Source organism: Thunnus thynnus, chromosome 6 (assembly GCF_963924715.1).
Source record: "Thunnus thynnus chromosome 6, fThuThy2.1, whole genome shotgun sequence".
NCBI lineage: Eukaryota > Metazoa > Chordata > Actinopteri > Scombriformes > Scombridae > Thunnus > Thunnus thynnus.
In genome coordinates, this window is record NC_089522.1 from 8,427,441 (window position 1) to 8,454,854 (window position 27,414).

The 27,414-nt window shown below is 42.7% G+C and overlaps 1 protein-coding gene across 1 annotated transcript in view; it reads right to left on the reverse strand.

Annotated features, from left to right (window-relative positions):
- Positions 1 to 27,142, reverse strand: part of agrn (agrin) — a 258,804-nt gene extending 231,662 nt beyond the window's left edge. The window contains exons 1-2 of the mRNA XM_067591515.1: positions 26,591 to 27,142; positions 24,513 to 24,774 (exon numbers count right to left, since the gene is read on the reverse strand). Of these exons, the coding sequence (XP_067447616.1) occupies positions 24,513 to 24,774; positions 26,591 to 26,791 (463 nt within the window). The 5' untranslated portion in view covers positions 26,792 to 27,142. The remainder of the gene's footprint in view (positions 1 to 24,512; positions 24,775 to 26,590) is intronic.
- Between the last annotated feature and the right edge of the window lie 272 nt (positions 27,143 to 27,414).

Below are 27,414 nucleotides of genomic sequence, written 5' to 3' on the forward strand. Positions count from 1 at the left end.
CCGAAATAGAGTTTTAATGCAGTAACTATCAAATTTAATCACTAATAATAGGTGTAAAGGACCTCAATACAATGTGTTTAATGTGTGTCACGTTTGCATTCATAAATGTATTTGTTAAAAGTGCTTTTATTTTATTTACCATCAATATGGAAGTGCTTTATTTTGAAAAGACATTCGACACATGTAACATGCGCACTTTGACAGGAAGTCACACTGGCGACGGCGCATAGATCCTCTCTTGTCACGTTAATTTTACCGAGCAGTTTCCTTCAGTAGATAATAATGGCACTATTCTCACCTGAAAAAATATTAGAACTTAATAAAGTGACATTTTAAAAGTCCTACAGCGAAAATTACAACAGCTTAATCTCTGCCATTGCTGCTTGCTGTCAGATGGTGCGAAATGCATTCTGGGATACTTAGCTTCAGCGACCTTCGGTCAACCAATGGTGTGACATCATCACTCAGTGAGTGATGGACTTTCGTGTGTGTGTAGGTCTGACCCTGCTGTTGCGATCCAGCCAAAAAGAAGCAATGAAAATAAATGAGAGAAATCAGAGGAAGAGGAGGAGGAGAACATGGAAACAGCAGCAAAAGCAAACAAAGTGCCAATCTTTCAACATGACAGCCAGACAGTATGAAAAAGCAAACACCCCGACATACTAGTTAACAATCTTTATCAATGTGACGGTTCAAGGTAAATTCCTAGTTTATTACAACTTGGGTTTCATTTTTGTTTCGGTTTTTGTCATCATTCTTTCATTTAAGATAACAATGAAACTCTGTAAAGTAACTGCTGAGATCTGGGAACAGCTTGTGTTTCTTGACTTTCAGTTTCAGACTTCTTTAAAGCTTGTTGATGCATTCCCAGATCTTACTCAGAATTATCCTTTGAGCCTGTGATTGCTGCTCTGATTGCTAATAAACACAAATGAAACTCTTAATATGTAAAATATCAAAGCATAGATTTTGTTTGCTGGCAAAACTTCTGCAGAAAATCATGAGATCTGTCTAACAATTTTAGGCCCTGCTGTGCTACAAAGCCTTCAATCTGCCCTTCTTTTTACTCTTGAGAGTTAAGACTTGGAGAGAATACTTTGTAAGTAGACTCGTCAGATCCTTTCTCAGGTAATGAGTATGTGCCAGCAGCAGCAGCAGCAGCAGCAGCAGCAGCAGCCTTGCCACTTACTTTCCTCCAGCTCTATGCTATGTGCTTAATGTCCACTTGGACCCATCCCCAGTTCTCTCCCTCTCTCTAGTTCCCATTCCCCTCTTACTTGGCCCCACTCTCTCAGCCTCAGCACAATCAAGTGCCCCCGTCAGCGATGGGCATTTCATTACCTAAGTGCCAATTCCTTAGCAACCGAGCAGGTACTAGAGCACTTAACCACAAGCTGGCAACTGAATGCCAATGAGAAGATGCCAGCTAGTGCCTTAACCCTCAATCAGTACATCCATATGGACATCATTAAACTGATCAATGTGAATGACCAGGTTAAAGTAATGGTTTGATTAATGCATTTATGTGGTTGGCACTAAATCAGTTTCCCCACAAAGCCTAAGTTTGTGTGTTTGAGATCTGATACAAGAATCAAAACTAAAAGACAAGTTTCTTGATTTCTGTTTTTTCCCTAAACATGAATTTGTTTCTACCTAAAAATTGATACTAGTGCATATAGAATAACTATATTGTGAAATTGGCTCTATCACAACACGGTAAACGCGATCAAAAAGATCAGGATGGGGCTGAACGGAGGTTGAAAGGCTGTCATTTGGCAGGGTCTGTAGTCTAGGGGGGCTGTGTGGCAGCAAAGTTAACAGAACAAATCGAGTCACTTTCACATGAAAACAAAGTGCTGCAATATACAACCTAGTTAGGCTATTTACAGGAAATTTCAAAGATTATAGCAATTATTATTAGCGCACATGTAAATGCACTGACTCAATGTTCCTTTTGCTTACTGGAAAGCTGCTTTCTTGTTCAGCACGCATTGAGAGAGAGTAACTTCAAAAAGAATCCGAGGCATTTTATGGAGGGTGAATCAATATGTGTAAGTAGCCTGCTAAAATAGATCCAATATCTTTCTGGGCTGTTGCCAGGACTTTGAGAGCTCAATGTTTCTCCGCCTGTCCCTTTGTCCCATAAATGTCCCTGTAACTTGATTAAACATGATTGATAAGCACACTTTCAGAGTCCCTGGCGCAAGAGATGCTTTAAGTGCATCTGTGTGACCGGTAAGAACTAGACTGATGTTAAAACCATCAGGGTCTGCAATATATTTTAAAAAATCCTCAACATTTCTGTAGTTGGAGACGATGCATAGCAATAATAAAAAAGCAGCAGATACTAAGCAGTAGGGCGGCGTACTGCGACAGCCCTCGACTGGAGGTTCAAGCATTCACATCAGTGAGCATCTACCCTGCATGAAGTGTCTTTAAACAGTGGATCCCTTCCAGCTTCAGGACTGTTGTGCCACAATTCAACCCTGACCTCTGACCTCCATGTGGAGGCAGGGCGAGTGAAAAGAGAAGTCCTTAAATTAACAGAACTGTTGATTTGGCCAAAGATCGGATAACAAAGCAAGTGTTTCTTTCACTACCCCATTCTTAAAAAGCTGTAATAAAGTAAAATTTGGTTGGGACTATGGTTAATACTTCCCTCCAAAAGGTACTGTGAAGAGGAACTGCTCAAACATCTCCCTTCCCCCCAGGCTGGTGATCAGGGGAAACGGCCGTCGTCAGGTAAAATGACCCTTAATGCCTCCTGAATAGAGCGGCTAACTTTACGCGGCCAGGTCATTAGGGAGACAAAAGGGCAGGCCAAACAGCAGGAGAAGACCCCCGACCACAGCCACCACGCCCCCCTTCCCCCTCACCCAAGTCAGAGAGCTTGAAGAACTCCAAATGTAGCCCGTCTCTGCCCCTCAAACACTCTCCATGATTCCTTTCACGCTTCAGTCCTCTGTGAAGCGACAGAGCAGAACAGGACCCTCCCAAGTTGGAAAGGAATGAAGCAAGTGGATAAATGTGGAATGGAAAAATTAACTGGGATGTTTGCATTTGGCCGCTGTTCAGCTGAAGTAATCTGAATGACTGAACGTGTGTTGAAACTGATAATAGTCCTGCGCAAACATCCTCTGCTGCCTTCTGGGACAGGCTGACAGCCATCGCATCGAGTATGTTAACAATGTTTGCAGATGACTTGGAAGCCAGGAGGGGACCTGAAGGACGACAGAGTTGAGGAGTCGGGTTTAAAAGGAGAGTGAGCAGGAGCTGAATTAGTGTGTATTTCCCGGTGACACACACACACACACACACACACATACGCACAGAGTTAGAGTCCTGTCTCACTTGACCGTCTTCAAATATTGAATAAACTTGCGGTCCAGACATCAAAGTGGCATGGTGTTTGTGCATGCAGGCATTTATAGCACTGCTGAGTGACCACACAAGTACTTCCACACACTCACAGGCCCACAGCAAGGCAGACAGCCAAGCCTGGAAAGCGCAAATACCCAGAGCTATGCAACAGCAACATGCAATCCCTTCCTCTAAGGATTTAGTGAAGAATGTGGGAAGTGAGTGCTAAGTTGTGCTAACTGGGAAATGTCTTACCTCTTGGATTCTGCTTTCCAAGTTTAGACAAACACCAGTTGGCCACGTGCCTTTATTCTAGCTTCCCCCCCCCAAAAGAGACTGATACAAGGTAGTTATCTCCATCATACTAGCTTTGATTGTTTTTTATCATCAATTAACCTGTTAGTTTTATCAAATATCAGCAAATAGAGAAAAATCTTCATCACGTTTCCACAGAAGCTGGGGTGATGTATTCACATTGCTTGTTTTGTTCAGCAAACAGCCCAAAACCCAAAAGAAAAGCAGAAAATCGTCACATTTGAGAAGCTGAAATGACTCAATGACTTGAGATTCACAGATGTAATCAATGTACAATCAGCTAATCGACTAATCAGACAATTTTTAGCATTAAAAGTTCAAAGGAGATTTTTTCGATATTTGTCAGTGTGGAACATCAATGTGAGAGCCATGACAGTGCTGCACAGCCAAGCACGTAGCTTCACCGTTAATAAAAGTTCCTTAAAACTTCTAAAACTGGCTTCTTCTACGAGTTGAGTGCCTGTCACGTCCGGGGTCAGGTTACTCCGCCACGCAGGCCGACAAAGGGGAGCAGAACAAAAAGGAGCAGCTCGAGCCCTGGCCGTGACTTCTGAAAGGCCCCGCTTCACAGAGAGCAATAATTTCACCTCATTTAGAACGAAATCCCCGTGAATAATCTGCCGACATGAGAACCCGTCTCCCTAATGAAGTGTGGTCTGCTGAGTAAATGTGTGTGTGGGTCTTTCTGAAACCCACTCCTAAAGAAATCCACCGGGACCGACTGTTGTTTAGGATCTGTTCAGTTATGTTAACACAACCAAAATGACAAAAAAAAACTTAGGTTGGAGTAAAAAAAACTAATTTATAAAACAGTCCTGACCACACTTGATTGACAAGTGATCTCTGGAAAGTGCAGTAGAAATGCACTGCAGCAAGGACCCTGAAGAGGAAACTCGTTAATTACCTCTAAGGTTATGATGTCAAGAGGGTTATGGTCATGGTTTCAAAGTTACAGAATTAATTGAAGGCCCTCATTTATATAACAATGTGTGTAGGTGTGTGTGTGTGTGTGTGTGTGCTTGTGCAGTAAGAGCCTAGATCCTTTTCCTCCAGAAATAAAGAAAAAATGCAAGACGAATGTAGAATGCAAGTCTGGCATTGCCAAGTTCAGGGCAACACAACATTTCAGCTCAAAGTCATAGACTGTGAGTGTTTTTGTGCGTGTGTTTTTGTGTGTGTCATAGAGAGCGAGAACAGCAGTGTACCTCCATAACACCCCCCCCTCCCCCTGCGCTCTTTCAGAACTCTCTTTATGCTTTGATGAGCAGGCCGCAACAATACCCTGATTCTTCAGAGCCGCTATGGTCCCTCTCCTTAATCCCTTCTCCTCCCAACAGTTCCTCGTCCCATGAACTTGAGGTTGCCGCTGCTCCAAGGTGGCGTGCAACTGGGCGTCGCTCGATTTTTTAACCCTCTGACCTCCGAAAGCGTTTTTGTCGGTACCCTCTCGTCTCACACGAGGAGAGAGAGGAGAGAGCAAATATCATAAGTTTAGAGCAGGAAGGTGTGCGTGCTGAGCTCCACTTCAGAGCTTTGATAATCAGCCGTGATGGAAGACAGGTGGTTGGGAGGGGAAGGTTCAAAAAGACGAGAAGTCAACAACAAAGGCTACCCCCACACCCCCACCCCCCACCACCACCACCACCACCACCCCCCACCTCCACATCCCACCAGAAGCCGGCCTCCGAGCCTTTGTCAACACTGATCTGAAAAGGAGAAGCTTTGGCGGTGGCCTGAGGGTGATAATTTACAATCTGCTCCAACACTGAGCGTGTATTCCACAATCTTCGCTGAACCACACAGGCAGATACAATGATGAAGCCCCCCCCACCCCACCCCCCACCCCCACATCCCCCGGCTCCCCCACCCACCCCAATCCCCGCAAGCTGAACTCAATCTCCCTTTCAGTGCTTAATAAATGAGTGAGTCTGATAACAGTTTGGTCTGAAAGTTTGCAGTTGATGAAAAAACTTCTTTCTTCTCTGCACATTTCAATTCCTGTTAATTCAGGCGACCGGCGGCGGAGAGGAGTGAAATTAAAAAGCCGTCTGCTCGCTCTCAGGAGGTTTCATACCCTGCCCTGGTGCCTGAGAGAAAAAGGCTGGTGCTCCCCTTCATTCATGTGTATATATGCAAACACACACACACACACACACAAAATTACAACTCCGCACACAACTACACAGAAACACATGAGCGTGCACACATTTCAGCGTCATCACACTCTGCACATCTCCATTATTAAAGCTAAAATGGAAAAAGGGCACTCTTGGGAAAGGGGCTTTTTAATAAACTCTATCAGTTATCCGGAGACGGGAGGTGATGAAGCGTCGCCCTTTATCGGGACTGTCAGCGCTTCATCTCAAACCAACCGGGTGATTTGCATGGTGGATCTCATTTTGCTTTCTTCAAAGGAGTGATGGCGGGGCTAAAGCAAGCGAATCCAAAACACAGCGGCCATGACGGACTGCAGGTAATCCACCGAATGTAAACCTCCAGGCTGAACACCTCCTGGCCGACAGAGGGGCCCCCGTGAGCTTGATGGCCACCCTTCCAACCTTTTATGTTTTTCAACTGGGGGATGACATTGGTTACTAATTTGAAACACTTCTTTCATCATTTCATATGATGCATTATGAGCATCCCAGTTGCCATTAACGCCACTTGTTTCCAGCACAATGCCACTGTGTCCAGTTTCTCATAAAAGCATTATTTTGATAAGATGCGGTGGATTTATTTCATTTTAATATATGCATTATACTCCCAGACATTCTCACGCCAGCTGCGACTGCACTAAATCCAGTGTTATGATCTCACTTTTTTTTCTTTATTTGTTATTTAGCTGCAATCAGCAACATAACTTACGTTCCCAAAGCAAAAACCAGACTATAATATGTACAAGAAACGTTGATGGGACTGTTGATTACTAAAAACACACTGAACGTTTTCTTGAGCAGCTGCTGACATTTTTTCTGAAATGTAATAAGTGACTCTTTGGCCTGCAGACAGAATATTTCAAACACAACCACTAAAAAGTCTCACTCTCAAGCCAAATAAAGCAAATAACCCTAATATATTATTCTAGTGGTTTTGCCGGGTGATATATTGGGTCTTTCCTGCACTGGACGTTTGTTTTGGACCTCAATTCTAATTCGCTCATCTACTCTTGAGCGTTGTATCAGTTACAACAGGCCATCATAAGCTGTGCTACAACTTCCTACAGATGTCCATTGTGTTGGCAGGAGACATCATTAAAAGAGTAATTACATTACTTAAGTATTTATAGTCATCAACAAGTCTCATCAACAAGCAGTGGTTTGGAGGTATTTCCTGACTGTCAACAGCTATCTTAACGCCAGATGGAAATATTTTAAATACAAGGATGCATCACTCTGAGTAATTAGCTCTCCTTACAACCATCCGCTCCACTGTTATTTTCCCTGTGTGAAGTCTTTTGTGATGCACATGTGTACTTGTAAAAAGCTGAATAGAAACCCAGCGACCAAATAACATGGCCAAGAAATCAGTGTTCTCCAGGAGAAATCTACCTGGGGAAGACATGTCTCTCTAATCCCCTACCTCAATTATGGAATCCAGGTTTCTCGTTTACATGACAGTTAAGAAATCAGCTTACTGGAGACAAAGAACTTGAGTAATACATTACTGCCTGACTGAATATCCATATTCACATGCCTTTTTTTTTTTTTTTAGCAAAAGCATATTTTAAGACTTAAACTAAACTGACTTTAAATACAGATTTTCTTACAGTGTAAGTGCACTATGACAGGTCTCTCCCCCTTAGCTGTCTTCTTAAATACAATTAGTCTAAACATCAATTATTATGCCGAGTCAGTTTCAGTTTGGAGCACTTAGTCAAATCTGAGATGCTTCATGCTCGTGCACAGAGCAGCCTGTTATTTGTGAAGGTGCCTTCTGTCAAAGAGGATCAGTGTTTGAATTGCGATGTCTGAGTATGACACTGGAATTGATGCGAGATGAAGCTTATGTTAATTGACAGCACCAGTATCATGTCAAATATGCACAGCGCCATTAAGAAAACACGGGCAGACGGCACGACAGAAGGATAGCCGTGCCATCAGGAGCTTGTTTAAGTATTTAACATAAAAGTGTGTATGTGTGTGCACGCGTGTGTGCGCGCAGACAAGGGTGAGCAGTTCATTATCTGGAGGGCTGTGTCCTCATGAGCACAGATGAAGTCCAGAAGCTTTGAGTTTAGTCTACTGTTGAGGAGGCTCCCTCTCAACCCTTTATTTCAAGTCACTCAAGACACCCATCTTCCAAAAAACACAATGAAGAAGGAGGGGTGGGGGGACGTTGGCAAAGTCACAGAAGCAGAGGGGAGGACAAAAAAAGAGGAACAGGAGGTTCGAGGAGGGTAAAAAGAGAGGAAAAGGAGGAGAGAAATCGCCTCTCAACTCCTGCCATTGTCTAGATGTAAATTGGAGCTGATCAAGATTCCGCCAGCATCGTAACCGGCAAGTTCAATCTGCACAGACTAAACAGAGAAAGAGAGAGCCATACTGAGAGACAGAAAAAGAGACATAGATGGATAACAGCAGTGTGTTTAAGATTGACTCATATACAGACAGACATGCAGAGACGCACAAAGAAAGAGATTTGGTCAAAGTGGGGGCAACAAATGCAGCACTTTAGAACCGGTGACACAATGAAAAGAAGAGGAATGTACTTCCTCTTGGATGGACTTACTAGTGGGAGCACACAGACATATACGCAGACATCCTCGTTTCAACAAGCACTTGTTAAGTAGAGACAGTCATGGGCCAGCCGAGTGATCAGCTTTCAGTTTAATTTTGGAGAGTGTCAAACGCAAAGACAAAAGTCAAGAATCATTTGAAGAGATGTCTGTCTGATGCGTGACAAATAATAGGGAGAAATTTCTGCATAACTCTACTTGTTACTTGGTTGGGAAACAATGTGGATTTCTGCCTGAAGGCACAAGTATAATCTGTCCGAAGTGTTCGTCAGATAGTTGAAAGGCTCCGGAAACCCCCCTCACCTCACACCTATCTGATTTTGGAATTTGGAGGGTTACGTTTGACAAACTCTGAAAAGTTTCCAAGCTGACATTTTGACATTCACACCCACATCAGGCAGTGATTGGTTATGTGTGGGAGCTGAGTCAAACAGCACGTTGAACAAAGTAATTCTTTTCTAGCATAACCCATCCCTTATCCTCACTCCAGGAATGCGTCAGGGTTTACTTTGATTGGTGTGAACATGTCTGACACTGATTTCACCCCTCAATTCCTTACCCATTAACACTCCCTTTGGCCTCAGGTAAGGCTAACTGGAAGCTGACCTGTTGCCTTTCACTATTCCCTCGTTTAACTGGAATGGGATGTCTGGAGGTCTGAGCCCTACCTGGGTCAGGGAGAGGCCTTGGAAGTCAACGGGTGAAAAAGGACCCGGGGACATTCCAACGGGAATTTTGATCGAACCATGTGTAGATGAGGGAAAAGAGTATCAGTGTAATCTGGGTTGGCGGTTTTCCCTAAACCCACACATTTCTCAAAGAATGTTGCTGACAGTTGTATTCAGACGAGGATTTAAGTTCCAGAAAAACTCAAAGCAAACACTATAGAAGAAATACATCAAATCCATAATCAATACAAGTCCAACCCAACCCCAAAGGTTTGCTCAGGTTTGCTCGACCTTTGGAGCAACTTCAGACATTCACTCATTCAAAAGAAGAGCAAATATTTGCAGGCAGCCAATAACACATATGACCTTTCACATTTTCTCATTTACTAAACACATTTGAGCTCGCATGCTGGAACGTGTTACGCTGCACTAATGACCTAAAGGTAACGCTGTATTCTGTCTTGTGATTTAAAACAACTAAGTCTTCATAGATACTCAGAATGTTCTATACCAGCAAATTGCTAAAGCAGCAAACTGTTAATCCTGTAGCTAGAACTCAATTTCTATTTAGTTTACAGAGGTCTGGAGAAAATATATCAAAATATGAAAATGTGGCCTTTGGAAATCCTGGGGCTGTTATTTTGTTATCAACAGTTTCTATAGGAACATCTCTGCTTGGTTTTAATGCTTGGGAAAATGACATCCCATTGTGCAACCCTGTCTCGTAAATGCTACATTCATATACAGCTCATTTACATTAGCTAATATGTTTTGAAGAATACATAATGGCAGCCCAGGTTACATTTTTTTATCAACATCATAAGGAAATGTTCACATTGAACATATCTGATAAATGTTAAATGTCAACATCTTTCATTTGTTCTCTCTACAATACTTGCTCCCGATAACTGAAGCATGATTAACATTTTTAGGGTATGTCAAAGCACTTAGTTCAAGTTAGGTGGAGATCATGGTCTTGAAAAAGACTTGCAACAAGAAAAACCAAAAATAAAATTAAAAGAGCATCATAGACAGAAAATGCAATAACAACAGTAGTCAGACATAGAGAGATGACACAAAATATGAAACATTAAAGCACTTGAAAAGACATTATAAAAATATTATACAAATTGCAGTCTGTACAGGCAGGTGTTTAAAAGCTTTTTAAACCGAGGCAGTGACTCAGCTGATCTGATACTGAGGGGGAGTTTGTTCCACGGTGTCGGAGCTAAAACAGTAAAAGCATGATCGCCCTTTTGTTTTAAGCCTGGACTGTGGAACTTCTAACAACATTTGATTCTCTTATCTGAGGGGTCTTGGTGCAGAATAAGGGGTTAAGAGTTCTGAAATGTAAAGCGGAGCCAGACTGTGTAGGGATTTAAAAGTAATCAATAGAATCTTAAATTGAATTCTGTAGTGAATGGGGAGCCAGTGTGGGTCGGCCAGGACTGGAGTGATGTGTTCCCCTATGTGGAGTGTTTGTGAGAAGCCTGGCTGCTGCATTCTGCACAAACTGACGGGCAACTGCTGCATCATTTAGGCAAGTATATAATGAACTGCAGTAGTCTAGGTGGGAGGAAATGAGGGTGTGGATGAAGTGTTTCAGCTATGTTTTTGGGGAGAATTGGTTTGATTTTGGCAATATTTCTGATTTGTAGATAGCAGGATTGAACAAGACTCTTAATGTGCTGATTGAAGTTGAGATACTGATCAAAAACAACCCCCAAGAGTGTTTCATGTCAAAGGTGGATGGTGACACTGTTAGAAATATGATCAGGACCAATAACCAGGACTTCACTCTTATCTGTGTTCAGTTGCAGGAAGCTGGAAGCCATCCAGTCATTAATGGCAGCAAGGCGGAGAATCCAGATTGATACGATTTTCAGTGCTAAATGAGACATACAAGAGGGAGTCATCGGTGTAACAATGGTAGGACACGAGGGTGAGATGACGGATAACATAGCCAAGGGGTAATAGATGCAAATAAACTTACAAATAAACTTATTTTGTAGCAGACACGGTTGTACTGTGTCACTGTCCCTTTCTAACCAGATTTTGTGGTTGACTTGTAACCGAACTCTGTGAGCTTGACAAGACCAATATCAGGCTACAGAAGATTTATGTTGTTTTGTCATTTACAAAGAAACACTGCAGTGCACTTGCAAACAGTTTGTCCCATTGGGCACATCCTAAAAAGGAAGGCATGATTTATCTACAATGCTCTTCCTCTGACAACCTGTCCAAGCAGGCCACATAGCCTGCTGGAAAACTAGAACAGTGCGAACCCGAACTCTCTACATCCTACGCCTCCATCCATCTCAATGCTCATATATTTCTCTAAGAGCGCTCTCAAACATGTCTGCTTCAAGTGCTCTTCCAGGGAACGTCTCTACCCACTCACAGTACAGGGGGAAAAAAATCTGCTCTCTGAGAGATGGATGTAGTAACTTTTATCCGTAGTTGTTGCCGTTGCTCTCGTGGTCACAAGAGGATTCGGGGGTATTTCAAAATGGCTGACATAGCTGTATGGTAATGAGGCCACAGTGTCTGGGCAATGCAAGAGGCTTCGGAGTGACAATAAGGAGGAAGGAGAGGCTGATCTGGGCATACCTCTGGCAACAGCTCTCAGTCTGTGATAGAACTTGTTCCCTTAGGCCAAGCCTCTCCGAGGCGCCATGTTTCTGCTGGAAAATGCCAAAAGCTGCCTCGTGGCACTGGGTGAAAGACTGCTTCCCTCTTTTGTGTGTGGGTTACAGCACAATGCAAGAGTGGAAGAGACAACACCAATAATTTCAGAAATTTTAATTATTCTTGGGTGGCCCAGGCATCATACAGCAACTAATGAGATTTTTAAAAAGAGATTTTTAAAGGATGAGCTCACCCAAATTACAGAAAAACATATTTTCTACTTCTGTCTGGTCAACAGTTTCTGTTTTATGTGGTGAGATTTTGAGATACTGGTCTCTGAAATGTCTATTACAACCTGAAAACAACGGCACTGTATGCCCTAACCTCGATTCCACATTCTCATCTTTTTGTATCCTTTTCCTTGCATTTCACCAGCTAGTAGTTTTAGTCACCCTTGTGTTTTTTTCTAGTTTTCTGCTTCCCTCTCTTTATTATTTTCCTTTATGCCTTCCCTTCACCCCTCTTCACTGGTCTGCCGACTCTCTCTGTGCTCTTTAATCTTGGGCTTCACCTCTTTCTATACTTTCTCCCTGCCATATTACCGGTCACTTCTCTGTTGCAAAGCTATTTTCCTGCCTTGTAGTTGCACTCCATCTGTCAAACTGTAAAAAAAAATGGGTTCTATAGGATATACTACATCAAAAAAACAAACCTAACAGAAGACCTTTATGGTGCTAAAATACATGAAAGGTTCCACATCAGCACTAGAAGAATATCTGAAGAACTGCAGTAGGTTCTTAATTTGGAATTAAGTATCAACACCATACTTTACTTGGCATGTATCTCCATGTACTTATGTCTGTCAGAGTCTATAATATTTTCATTTGGTTCTTGAACAGTCATATCTACATCAGCTAGTGGCCCACACCCTTCTGCATGCTGATTTGCCATTTGCCAGTAGTGCAATTAAAATTCACATTTATCATTTTCTTCTGAGGGTTTGACTAACTAGTAAAAGATTCCTCTCAAGTTTCCTGGGCTGCTGATAAGGTCAGTCATGTCATGTTAGATCATTAGACTGAGAGATTCTGGCTGTTAATTGCAGTGAGTTTATAGCCAACTCAAAAATCCCCTTGTGGAATTATAACTGTGTGTACTGAGTACTACAACCCCTTAGACGAGAGGATTTCAGTCATACATTAAATTAGATGTATGACTGCTCATTGTTGAAAGTAATCACAATGCTACACATACTGCATATGTTTATGTCTCTATCTGATGGTGAGATAGTAAAGTCTGTGTATGCACCTGTGTCTATGTCTGTATGCGAGTAGGTGTGTGTGTGTGTGTGTGTGTGTGTGTGTACAGTTACATGCTCAAGCTAGTGAGACATCCTCTGCCAGATATCTCTGTTTGTCTCTGTAAGCCATCACGTCCTTGCCATTGTTGGCTAAAACAACAGGGGCAAGCCGAGTGCCTCCCTCCAGCCAGACAAATCTGTCAGCCTGGAGGGCAAGCAGAGAGAGACAGAGAGAGAGACAGAGAGACAGAGAGACAGAGAGACAGAGAGAGAGAGAGGTGGGGAGGGAAATTCCTGAGAGGTTTCCTTTCTCGGGAGAGTTGTCATCTTAAGGGTTTGTCAGAAGACACATATCACAAATTCCATAACTCAGGAAAACAAAGGAAACTTTAACATCTTAGATGGCATGAAATTTCCAAAGTGCTAATCTCTCTTCCTGGTATGGGATTAACCCCATAGCAGCTCATGATGTTTGTATAAACAGCCAAGTGACCTGTCGAAATGTACTTGATCAATACGTTCAACACCTACCTGCTTTGTTCATTTAGAAAAGTGCATCTTCTGAACATATTAAAAGATGTTTTTTTTTAAATCTTGAGGAAGCTGAGAGAGATAAAGAGAGCCATGAGGAATTAGGTCAGAGGCTGCACCTGGTTGTTAGGACTATGACAGCTTTACAGGGCATGGGATTCCAGTCTAATTACAGGTGGAACCGTTGTAAGATGGGAACACTGGGAGGAGGAAGATGATGACTGTGAGAATAGAGAAGAAGGAGGCATGGAGCAGGGAGAGGAATGGAGCAACAAAAGACCTGGGAAGAATTTAATGCGTGTTAAAGAGTGTAGACATAAAAACCCAAAATGTGATGGGTCAGCAAGCTGCCATATATCAGCCCTGCCAGGCCGCAAAGGTGCTTAAAAGAAAATCAACTGGCACGTGACACGTCCACACACACACACACGATGACAGACAGACAGACACATGTGCAGGTAATCATCAGAATGTGAGAACATGATTGAAGATGACAGCTGAAAGTAGAAAGAAAAAATAAACAGTTAATGGCAAACACAGAAGGATCCTGAGAGACAGATGAGGGGGAGGACGGGAAGTAACAGAGACCGGGGTGTTGTCCGAGGGGAAAAATAGCACGGGAAAAGCCTGTACATCCCATGATTTGTTTGTGAACGTGGGACCCCCAACTGTCAAGGCTCCCTTACTTCCTGTATGTGCAGCATTGTAATTGTATAGACAGTGTTCAATCGGGCAATGCAACGGGATTAGAGTCTAAGTAGCTATTGAGTACATTTGTCATGACTAAAGGTTCCATTGTTGCAAGCATTAGATACTCATCCCTAAGATTAAAATGAACCCAAACCCTGCACAGAGCCCTGACTTCAACACCTCTGGGATGAATTTGAACACTGACTGCAGACCGGTCGCTCAACACCAGTGGCGAACCTCACTATTGCTCTTGTGGCTAAATGGGAGCAAATCCCTTCAGCCAGATTCCAAAACCCTGAGGACAGTTTTCCCAGAAGAGTGGAAGCTGTTTCATCAGCATAGTAATGGTCAGTGTTTTAGGAAAGAGACGTTCAACAACCTTGCTTTGTTTAGTTGCCCACATACTTTTGGCCATGTAGTTTATCACCCACAACAAGGCCAAACCAAACTTGTCAGGGCTGGGTCCTGATTCAAAGTAATGTTTAACACAAGCTGACATTTAAAACTTTAAACCATGACTTGAGAAGCCTGGAAACAGGGACACCGGCATTATATAATTAGCCTCATTGGGAGGCATATGGATAGTGGTATGTAGCAGGTGCATACCACGAGACAACAGGGAAACATGATAGGTCTAATTTACCAGCATTGGGTCAGTGCATCTTGAGCCCACGTCCATAAAGTGCCAGAATGTGATTAACCTTTAAACCACATTCTTCCTGTTTTCATCCAACCATGACGTATTTTCCATAAAATATAGCTTTTTTCAACATCTGCTTTGAATTAAGTCGCCTACTCTCATCTCCCAACCCTGAGATTTCTGTTGTCTGAGACTCTCAGACTAATGTCAGTTCATTAAAGGCCAGAAACATGTTTGACAAAATGAAAAGAATGAAAAAATTGAAAGAAGTTAATTCTGCGGAGAAAATCACATCTTAAATACAGCTGGACATTCTTAACACACCCACCTAGCTACAGCTGACTTTATACTGTGTTGGAAAAGCTCAATTACCTGCTTTACATTAAAAGCAGAAAGTTTCAATAGCATTCTGCAAGTACACAAAGTGAAAGTTTTCCAGTAGAAAAGTTTATCAAAGAAGTCCCTAATGTACCCTACAACAAAAAGGATTTACAGGGCAGAAAAACTTTTTTCATTTTCTTCCCTTGTTTTCTCTTGATCTGAGACACTATTGAGTGACAGCTCAGCTGACCTAAATACAAATCACACTAGGGCTTCTGCTATCTCCCTGGTGTCCCACCAAAACCCTTTTCTCTAAACCTGATGTTTTTGGCGTGTTGACAGTAAGTAGCCGCACTTGCCACAGCAGCTGCCCTGCTTCAGAAATGTGGTCCTAGAGCAGGAATTTTGTCACGGATCCAGTTCCCCAGAGGGAGCCCAGATCTCATGCAGACTGCTGCTCTGAGCTCTTTATGTCTGGGATAGAAGAGGGAGGTTTCCGGGTCACTGTACATCCAAGTCCCTGCCCAGAGCCTCCCAAAGCAATTCCACTTTCCTCTTCTTAAACTAAAGAAGAGTTTAATTGGGACTTTGACACCAGCTAACTGTACACCCCTCTTCTAAAATATAGAGGCTTCAAAACATGACTGTTTCTCAAACACTGATTTTTTGAGAGACCTTGGTCCAACCACAGCTGGAAAAGGTGCCACGTTGGAGACCTTGCAAGGCAATTTAAGAAATACTTAAGCCGAAGGCTATGTTCTGCATGAACTTTCACATAAGAAGCATCAAAATATTTCAAATGTCTTTTGCCCTTAAGGTAGTAAGCTAAGAAGTACACCAGGGTCCAGTGCTATACAAGAGACGATACTATATACACATACAGTATCTTACAAATAAATAAAATCATCTCCTGTTACAAGTATAAACTAATAAATTACAACAGTAAATGTGTTGTGTTTACTTTTTCACAGGATATAAAGTATATTTAGACAGGTTTAATGTTACAAAGTATGTCTGTGTGTACACTGTGGACATGTTAACGTGACAGGCATGTCACTACATGTAGGTGTCTTTGCGCACTATCAATACCATCTATGATTCTTATCAGCATGTGAGTGATACACTCCTGCTTCAAGCTGGGATTCAAGCCAAGGTGAACAGACTGTGGTTAAGTGGTCCGTTCCTCCTTTGCTCCCTTCCATCTTTCATGGCTTTTTCATTTCAGAGCCCTTTATCGCTATGCCAAGCAGGCTCTCCACTCCCGCATTTTTAATTAAAATCGAAAATGTGCAATAACTCTGGAGACTCCGGGCTAGCTGGCAAACAGGTCCATTGGTTTTGTTTCTCCCTTCAAGCCTTTGTTGCTTATTTCATCAAAGCCTTCCATCAAGCCTTTCCATTTGTCCAATTCTGTTCACTTCAGTGTACAAATGCTTTGACATACACCATGCAGTGTACACAGATTTACCAAGGGTGCACATTTTTAGAAAAGCACTACAGCGAGTGAATTGACTCTCACTCTTAAACTATAGCCTAATCCATTCAAGGACCCTGAGAAAAATCCAATCCTCAAAGTCAGTCTTCTTGACTTCCCATGACTCCCTGAAGACAAAAGGCTGCTTGTGTAGACATGGACGGGATAAAGACCCTGGTGGTTTAGTTCAGTCACCTGGGCGCGGCTGGGAGTGTTCACACACACTTTCCAGATCCACAATAAAGAGCCCTCCATCTACCCTTTGGAATTACCCATAAGCTGTATGTTTCTTTACCTGGGAAAGTCAAACATATCGTAGATTGTCACGTTCCACTGTGCAGTAGTGATATTTTAATCCTTCTCTGGAATTTATTGGTAAGATTAAAACATGAGCAGGTGGTAGCAGAGCCTAATATTTAAATTACAAGGCAGCAAACTTAGGCTGAAATAAAAAATGCTTCCAATAAACTCAGAGGAAATTATTACACTTACATGACTTAAAATTAACCTTCAGGGAAAACAAGCAGATGCTAAATCAGAGAGCAGAGGGAGCTATATACTTAAAGTGAGAGGCAACTGTTTTCATCATATAGTAGCGAAACTGATCACGAGGCTGGCCACTTTTGCTAAAAAAAAAAAATCCTTGGAGTAAACCTGGGCTGTCATATCAACACACTCTCAACATCACATAAGTATCTTCCAGGGCTTTGAGTCACTGATTAACTGTAGCTGTAAGATGACCCCTGCGTTTTGCAGAAAGTCTTTCATTGTTCTTGAAACAAGGGAGTCAACTGCCACGTGGATGATTGGCATTTGCGATATGAAAAATTGCAAGTGGATACCATGGCTAAAAAACAAACGTGTTCACTCCTCTCCACTTTGCCCTTATCTTTCTATCATTATCTCCTCACATATCAAGGTGAGGAGGGAGGAGGCAGCCAGGTAGAAGCTTGTGCAGGTTAGGAATTCCAGCCGATTCTGGGCCTCCTCCTTGCACAAACAGTGGGAAAAAAGCTTCACATTTTCCAGGAGGCCAAGTCTCATTCACCGAGGGAGCACTGGAGGAGAAGGAAGAGGGAGTGGGGGGGACTCAAACAGTCATCCCACATCCCACCCACCCCGAGGAGCATTCCACAGGACTGTCTGCTTGCCCATCATTAAGCAAGACCACCTGCCGGCAAATCAGGACCCCCATCATGTTCACAGCAAGCCTGGCTAACCCCATTACTAGTGAGCCTCTGGACTGCTGTACACACAGATCATAAAGAGTCAGTGGTATGTTAAGCAGTAAAATACTGCTCATTAACATCTACAAGGACTTTTGATTGTCCAACCAGCGCGGCACACTAGCTGCACTCGGTATTACATATTCATAAACGGACAAAGAAATGATCTTTGATGCAGCTGTTCCATGACGATGCACTGACTTCTGACTGGCTCATCTCTCCCCTAGAAAGAGACAGATAAAAAATGGAAGGAGAGGAAGAGATCAAGACAGAAGGAAGAAACAGCCCTTTGTTGCTGTTCTTCATCAGGGCCTTGAGGGAAAGACTCTGGCATCAAGTCATCAAGAGCTGAAACAAAAGCAGCTGACAAACAGAGCAAGACAGATAAGATCTCCCGGTACACTCAACACTTCTCCATCAAGAGAGCCTTCCTCTCCTCCAAACCCCCAACGCCTTCTCCCTTTGTTATCATTAACTCAGCACTGAGAAAAACAAAATGGAAATCATAATAAACATAGCTAACACTTTTTTTTATCGTTTTAGCTCTTTGCCAAAATCTGGAGGATGATTCTCTTCAGCCTTAAATTGACCCCCTACATCCATTTTTTCAAAACCGTGACTGTGTTTTCAAAGACACAGCAAATAACTCTGATTCAGACACATTATCTGTTAACGCTCTGCAACGGCACACACCGCAGTAAGGTTTCACTGAATGGTAGCTGGACTACTAAACAAAGGAAGAGATTCGGTCCCTCTGCTTATCGGCCCCTGCAAGGTGCAAATTCAACAACACAGACGTGGTTCATTTTGAGTGTAAGAGTCATACTTTTTTGTTATTTCAATTTCTTATTTCAACCATAGAAATGCCTCTAAATAAGCAACTTAGTAGAGATAAGGCATCGGGAAAGAGAAAAGAGGGCATTCTTTTGCGTGGTAAATATGGCGTTACAGTATTTTAAGGGATGGTCCCACTGCAAGTGTTTACTGGGATCTTGTAAACACTGCTCTGGGAAGGGCCGCTGTTTGGCAGATGAAAGCCTATAACCAAGTGATCGCACACATGGATTGAGTGGCCCTGAAGTGCCACCGCCCAGTGAGAAGAGCACTGGAGTAGGAAGAGTGTGAAACATAAAGCCTGAGGGCATATATCTTCACACAGCGCTGATCTGAACTCAAACAAATATGCCATGGCAAACACAACATCCCTCACATTCCTTGTCCTTACATGTACAAAAATTCCTCTGTTTTTGCTGCGTTGTAAATTACTCTTCAGTGTTGGAAATTAATTTTTTCTCCCACTTCCACTTCTTCCCCTTTGGCTGGTGGATTCTACATTTTACCAGCCACCATTTTCTAATCACACTTTTGTGTAATGTTTGTCTTGCTTTAAAAAAGAAAACTTTTCCCTTAAAAAAGTATTAATTTAATATTTATTCACTTATGGTTATCCATTTTTAATTCTCTCTCCCTCACATACACACACACATAGCCACACAATGGTTCATGTCCTGCACACAGCAGCAATGACTGGAACACACATGCTAAAACTAAATGATATGAACTGCAGCAGAGACTCGTCGTCAAACTGGTAACATTACGGCACGTCTGCTTCCGTTGCAGGGAGGTTGAGCAAATTCACCAGCGTTTGACCGGTGGCCGTTGCTAGTTTCCATCCCTTCTCATCTTATTGTCTTTCATGTCTCTGTTCTTCTCAAAACTCTCTGTGGCAAGGAGCTCACACTAACCCTTTTTTTTCTTCCGCCTCAGACAATGCGCCTCCCCACCTAGCTTTCTGCCAGGCATTCCTGAGTCTATCCTAGCTATCGAAAATGTCAAGAATGAGGAGAAAGCAGAGGAGGGTACAATGAGTACTGCGGCAGGTAGAGTCTTGTCTCGCTGCTGACATCCCGCAGTCTTCCGAGGGTAGTGGTTGCACAGAACGGATGGGATCTGACTTGACTCTTTTAATTAAAACTCTGTACTGGAACAAGCCTCAAAGCTCATTCTCCACCGGATGGAGGAATGCCAGCTAATTATCAGGGCCGATTTCACTCCCCAAAAAACAAATACAGATTTCATGGTGGGGCTGAACCAGACATTCGTCCCTGGATATTACTTATTGGTTGGTCAGTGCATGAGACACCCCAGAGTCTTCCTAGGAAAATGTTTAAAGTTTAATCCTTTCAACAAGATCTCTAACTTTTACCTGATGACTTCTTGAAGTATTTCCTTACTGCTATTCCTTCAACTGTAAGGCAATATGAGAAAATCAGGTTATGTGAAGTAAACCCTCTTCAAATACAAAGCCCCGAAACAAAAAGGGCACATTCTAGACAGTTTGTCAGAGCCAAGAAACTCCCCTTTCCACAACAGGAGTTCCAAAAGAAGAAAAGGGGGCTGAATAAAAAGGTTACCAGTGCAGTGTTTCGTGCCTGGACAGACAAACAGAGGAAGTTTTATGTGTATGCCAAATGCAACTTAACACTGCAAACAAGCTCCATCCATTGGAACATCCTGCCACCCATAACTGTTCAGAGGAAAGTACCCATATAGAGTATAGACCCTACAACTCTGAAACAGTGATTGTCCCAGAAAGCCGTTAGCAAGATGATTTGTGCTCTGATTCATTTCCCCTGGTGCTAAGTGTTAGATTCAATCTTTGAACGGCTGCCAACATTGTCAAGCACCAGTAAAAGTTAAACAGCAGCAAGCTCACTGCTCAGTGGCATGGGGGCACAGGCTGCTACAGTCTCATAGTCATGGTGATTGCTGAGATTTATTAGTCATAGCTGTGTGGTTCGTCTCTTACTTCCGGTACGTGGCACAGCTGCAAACCGCATCCAGGCACTCTGTTTCTGTCTGTTCGATGTTTTGTGTTTAGAAGTTGTTTTGTCTTATGTGAACACCAAAAAATATGTTTTTCCCCTCAGTCGAACTTATGCACACATGGATTGTTGGTTTCCTGTTACTGCATGTGGACTACGGTTGCAAGAGCAACAGACACGCCATGTGTCAATATGGACTGGGGGGTGGGGGACATTCGCCCTGCTCTCGTATACGACAGAGAAACCTTGCTTGAAGTAAGATGTTCAGCAACTCAGGGGACTGCACTGGATCATGGCTCATGCCTGACACGGGCCTTCTAGATCATATTCCCCAGACGCCTGTGAGTAAGATACACAAGGCCACCGCTCCCATCTATGATCCTCACAAACTTGAGGTCCATAAACAACAAAATGGAGGAGTCAATGCTTGACAGAAACTTGGCTACACTCTTCAATACCAGACTCCACCTGTGAAATCGAGGCTTTTACTTTGGTAGGAGCAGAGAGAGACATCAGCTCTTCTAAAAGCAAAGGCGGCAGGATCTATGTCTATATAAATGATTAGTGGTGTCGTCAGTACACAGTGAATGACAGGATTTGTGACAATGAGATCTTGTACCTGACTCTGAGACCATTCTACCTGCCCAGGGAATTTGGATGCATGCTGCTGTTTGTTGTATACAAGTAGCAAAGCCACGCAAACAGCAGCTACTGTTGCAGACTGTGTTCACATGCCACAGCAACAACATCCACAGGAACCAGGAATTGTTGTTGGGGATGTGAACCATTGCAAATTGGACATAACAATTCCGGGATTTAATCAATATGTGAAGGAACAAACAAGGAAGAATAATATGTTGGACAAATGCTTTGTAAATGTGAAGGGAGCATGTGTGTCAACGATAAAACCACTGATAGCTAACTCAAATCATAATGTGGTTCATCTTGTGCCAACTTATAAATCTAAATTGAAAAGCAGTAAACCAGAGAAAAAGTAATCCGTGTTTGGTCATCTGACAGTGTAGAAAAAACTTAAAGCATGTTTTGATTGTACTGAGAGGAGTTTCATCATGGCTCCTTGGATGAAATATCAACAGTAATAACAGACTACATGGACTTTTGTCTGTAGTCAGTGATACCAACCAAGGAGATAAAAATCTATCAAAACATAACTAAGGATGTTAACATATTAAGAATTTGAGGAGGATTGCCTTCAAGAACAGGGACACGAGAGAATTAAAGCATATAGAAAAAGATTTAAATTACAAGAGGCACACAAGTTACAATTAGCAAAGGCTTTTAAAAGTAACAATACCAAACACTTATGGGACACTATGAAGGGGACGACTGGGCTGTCAACCACTTAGACAGCATTAGCGGCAGATAATGAGGCAGAGTTTGCAAATCAACTGAACAATTTTCACTCTAGGTTTGATAAAGGAAATAATTCAGATTGCGTTGTTAACATCCTTAATTCAGTTGTGCCTGTGCAGTCAGATAGAGCTGATGTTTCTGTTGAGCAGGTGAGGAGCGCTTTTAAACATTTAAATCAGAGGAAGGCCACAGGACCAGATAACCTCCGAGCATTTATTCTCAAAACATTTGCAGCTGAGCTTGAACCTGTGTGGCTATTTTTCAGTGTTTTATAGATACTCACATAATTCCTGAAATGTGGAAGACCTCACATATAATACCTCTTCCAGTGATTATCGTCCTACAGCCTTAACCCATATTGTTATGAAAACCTTAGAAAGGTTCAGCAGCTTACCAAGTCTGTAGGTGACAAACTGGACACTCACCAGTTTGCACATAAGCGGAATTGTAGCACAGAAGATGCAATTATAACATTGATACACCTAATATTGAAGCATTTAGACAAGCCTAAAACTACAGTTAGGGCTCTTTTCTTGGATTTTATATCTGCATTCAACACAATTCAGCCAGAGCTCTTACTGGCAAAGATGATTCAAATGGAGGTTAATCCTCATCTGATTCAGTGGTACCATTCATTTCTTACAAATAAAGTACAGATAGTTAATCAGACATATTCAACTCCTATTGTTACTAACTCATGAGGACCCCAGGGTCGTGTGAGCTCACCTCTACTCTTCACACGTTATACAGATGATTGTAAAACTAGTCCAAATACATTTCTGTTGAAGTTTTCAGATGATACCACACTGCTGTCTTTGTAAGGCACTGAAGATCATCCTAGTATTCATCAGTATTGTACGGATAGATTAGTAGAGTGATTATTAATCCAAAGAAGACACAAGAAACATTTTTTGGTCTTCCAGTGAACTCGGATCCTCCACCAGTTACTGTCCATAACACACGGATTGAACAAGTTTCCTCCTATAAACATTTGGGCATCTGTGTGGACGCTGCTTTATCCTGGAGTGCACATATAGATTATATTTGTAGCAAGGTACAACAACGCGCTTACTTTCTTAGGAGATTAAGGTCATTTGGAGCAAACAAACAGATCCTGTTATTGTTTTGGCAATGTATAATACAGAGTGTTATGCAGTATAGAACCAGTGCATGGTACAGTTGTCTCTCTGTTAAGCTTAAAGCTCGACCGGTTTGACCGCCGCCTATCTGAGATTGTGGGTGAACGCTCGAGTCGAGTTTTCAAGTTGCATATACTAGAATGTTGTCTCTGGCAGGTAATGTTAACAACCTCGCTCATATTTTTGTCATCAAACAGAAGATTTAGAGTCCCACAGGCTTCAACTGTACAGACTGCAGAACTTTTTTTGTTCCTCAGTCTGTCAAACTGTTAAATCAGAGTTTCTAAGTAGGCCTCGGTGTTCCTGTGTGGGCTAAGCACTGAATGTTAAAGGGAGAGACTAAATTGATGCACAGCAGCCACTTATTAGTAATGTCTGATGTAATATATGTTGGAGTATTTGTTTTGTTGCTTGGTTAAATGTGTTTTGCTATTTATGTGAAACAGTGGACCTCTTGGGATGACAAATTTCAGAAGAATATTCTGATAATAAAGTGAAGTCAGACCAAATAAAAGCCTGACAAATAACTACTCAACCAAAAAATGACTCAGAGGAATAAAAGTATTGAATTGCTGAAGTTCTGGTGTGTAGATCGATAGTATAAACAACCATAATGTTTAACATACATCTCTCATCTCCACTTTTCCCCATGCAGTAAAGCAGTAAAGCATTTCATGTTTATTTTAACAGTGAAGTTAAAACAGTGAGAATCTCTGGGTCAGTTGTAAAAAGTGTGAGAACCCGCGTGTCCCTGTAAAGCTCTTACACCATGTGTTATGTGTGTAAGTGTTACAGATGTTCACCCCTGATGTCATAAAATGGCCCAGCTACGAGGTGCAAAGGTCAGGAGTCATCCTTTAACTATTAAACCCCTCTGTCCCTAAGGTGTTTATCAGACACACCCACCTCAAGGCTACACTGGATCGGAGCTTCACCATGGCAACAAAGCTCATGAAATGACTCAGGTGTCCTTGTTTCATGTTCTGAGAAACTTCAGCCATGTGAGCCTTAGGTTATGTTATTTCAGCAGCCACCAGTGTATGAAATCCTTGCTGCTCTAAGTGATTTACAATTACTGTGAGTCTTCAATCCACAGCCTGGATCCTACACTAAATTTCTCACACTCAATATGGAGACAAATCGCAGACAAATGACTGATTAAATAGCAAATATACCCCTGATTAATTGCTATATTAATTCCCATACGTGGTTGTTGTTCTTACTCCCAACACTGTATATTCCATCCCGTACAGATCATAAGACAACACAACAGACTGGCTGCTTACCTTCCACACAGTGCTCCACGTCCTCCAGGTTGCGCAGGGTAATCCTCATCAGACTTGAGTTGAGCATAAGTTCGTTCTTGTGTTCTGGCCCCATGGACTCCGGGGCAGGATTGAGAAAGAATATGCGAGTGTCGCCCGTGGCTACCTGATTGTCGCAGATCCCGGGGTTGCCAAAGCCGCCGATCATCAGCTTGTTGCCGCCATCCAGGAGAATTTCACGGTTGACCTGACCCTTCCCTTTCAAGTAGCGCCACACCCTGACCTTTAGCCAAATGACAAGAGACAGTGCACTTATTAGCGTTATGTCAAAACCGAAAAATATACATTTTCAGGTACACACTGTTAGATTAGATTTGATTTGAATCATTCAACATGTCACAACAAATATATATACATACATATTCATTTAGAATATGGAGGATAACACAATAAAGCTAAAAGATAACTTATTTCCATTGCTGGTCCTGATGCTGTTAGAGACTGGGGGCCCCTATCCAGCCCTGGGCTATCTGAATCATGGTATCCTTCAGTGGCAACCTCCGCGAGCATGCATGTTTTTGAGATGACAGGCTGGTGTTTCTCTGATCTCATTGTTCAAATCTTTACCAAGAATGTTCTTTACACCTGTGCTGCCAAAATATCCACTGACATGAAATAACAGTGACTCATATGTGATTCTTTCTATTGGAATAAATCTCATACCAAGGACCCATATACAGCTTTTTTCTAGCCACAGGAAAAACGTATGTAAAACACTTAACGCAACCCTAGATAGTGCATTACAGGAAATGCAGCAAAGTCTGCTTTATGCATAGTCATGGGAAAGCTCGCCCCTTCTGCGACATGTTAGCTGTCTTGATTCATTTCAGCAGTTGGTAGTGGTTTCCAGAACAGGAGCCGTGTGCCTCTAATCTACTCCACTCATTCACCGGGAGACGGGAAGCAAGTGGGCGCTGAGGAAAAGAACAGCGAGAGAGCTGACCAAACACCACTTGTTTATTTTCACAGATTATAGAGTGGTCTACCACAAGTCCGTGATGGTGCAAAAGTTTCACAATGAATGGCTGTAGCATGAGGACGGTGGACGGCTGCTTCCTGAGTGAAAATTTGCTTCCTGAGTGGCAATTTGCTTATTTGTGGAACGGTGGATGTTTTCTTCACCATGTGCTATTATGTGGTTGATTAGTCAGAGACGTAATGTTCCTTTGATATAAACAGAATTGGAAAATGTGCAGTTTCAAGTCTATCACACACAGGTCTCACATGAGTGACTAATAACAATGTAATGCATGACTACACATCTTTATTACCTCGGGCACATGCACCTTGTGGCACTTGTCAGTGCTTTCTACTGAGAAAAAAATCATGTCATTGTCTCTTACAACCTTATACAATCACAGTAACACTTTTTGGGTGCTTTATTGTTTCAGTAGTTCTTTACAATAAATATTAAGTAATCAATATTTTAATTTTAATTACAGTAATTACATGTTATGGACTTTTTAATCCCCAGGGGCATCACTGTTATATCCAAAATCATTCGTTTTCAAAAGGCAGCACCTCCTCTAGTTAATAAATCATTATTCGGAAAAGGATCTTTGCAGCCACTGGCGAATGTTAAGCTGCAAGTTCTCAACATTCATTACTAGAAATCAAGTGAGAGATGCAGCCAGGGGCCAGTGAGGGGACAGTCTCCTGCTGCAACATGTTTGGGATGATTACATGGTCGGTTAGGCCTCCCTTGTAGCTATGTAATTGGCAAGTGGAAATAAAAAACACCATCCCTATCTATTTCTGAGGGCAAAGTGGATTCACTGTCTGTCCATGTAACCGCTGCTACATGCGTCTGAGTTTGTAAAAAAAAAATCAAGCAAGCTGTTGATGCCTTTGAGAGAGTTAAAAGACAAATGGCCTCCATCAGCTACACGAACGTAAAACTATTAAGTGATATTGTGACTTCTAATAGTGCACATTAACCGCCGTGGTTGTTTTCGTGCAAGTAGCAGGTGTATTTTCCTTGAGGCAATGCATTCTTGCGGTCACTTGATCGTTTCAGAAACCACATGAAAAACACTTACCTTGCAAGAATAGGTATTATGCACCGGGTCCATGTTAATAATTTCGTCCACTGTGCCGGTCAAAACTATGTTGGCCTCCTCTTCCCTGTCCTCCAAGTCTTTCTCCGGGCAACTTGCGGTGCAGCGCTGCAAGAGAGCCGCGAGCAGCCCCGCTAGGAGCAGCGCTGTCCGGCCGGCCCGGACTGTCCGCTGGGAGCCCATGACCACCACACGGATGTAACCCCAAAAGTTAACTTTCCTAGAATTAAAATTTACCGCCCGGGGCGTCCGAAAACAAAAGTTAAAACTATTGCGTTAATTTTTGCGCCGAGCCTCCTTTCCACAACTTCCCTACGGACTACCAGTGTCTCTTTCACTCCGCAGCCCAGCTCCCCGCATCTGCAGCCAGGGTTAAAAATCCCTCTCTGCCGCCGCCGGCTGGGAAACTAGAGGGGAAGAGAGGAAGGAGGAGGAAGGAGGAGGAAGGGGCAGGGATCTCTCTCTTCAGGAATTCAACTGCACTTCTCTCTCCCCCTCTCTTTTCCTCTGTCTCTCTCACACACACACACACATCTACTGTGACGCTGCTGGATTTGCATGCAATCTGAATTGCTGATCCCACAAGTGAGGGTGGTAGTGGGGTGGGTGGGGCGGGAGGGTTGGAGGGTTGCGCGCTGGGATGCTTGCAGAAAGTGGCTGTCCAACGCCGCCCCCAGTCGGACAGACAGTATCCTTACCTCCGGTCCCCATTAGCAGCCACGCCAAATGCACAAAGCATGAGTAGGCAGGGATCATATGTTTTCCTCTAAGAAGTTTCTCAGCAGTATGGATTGTAAATCCCCAGT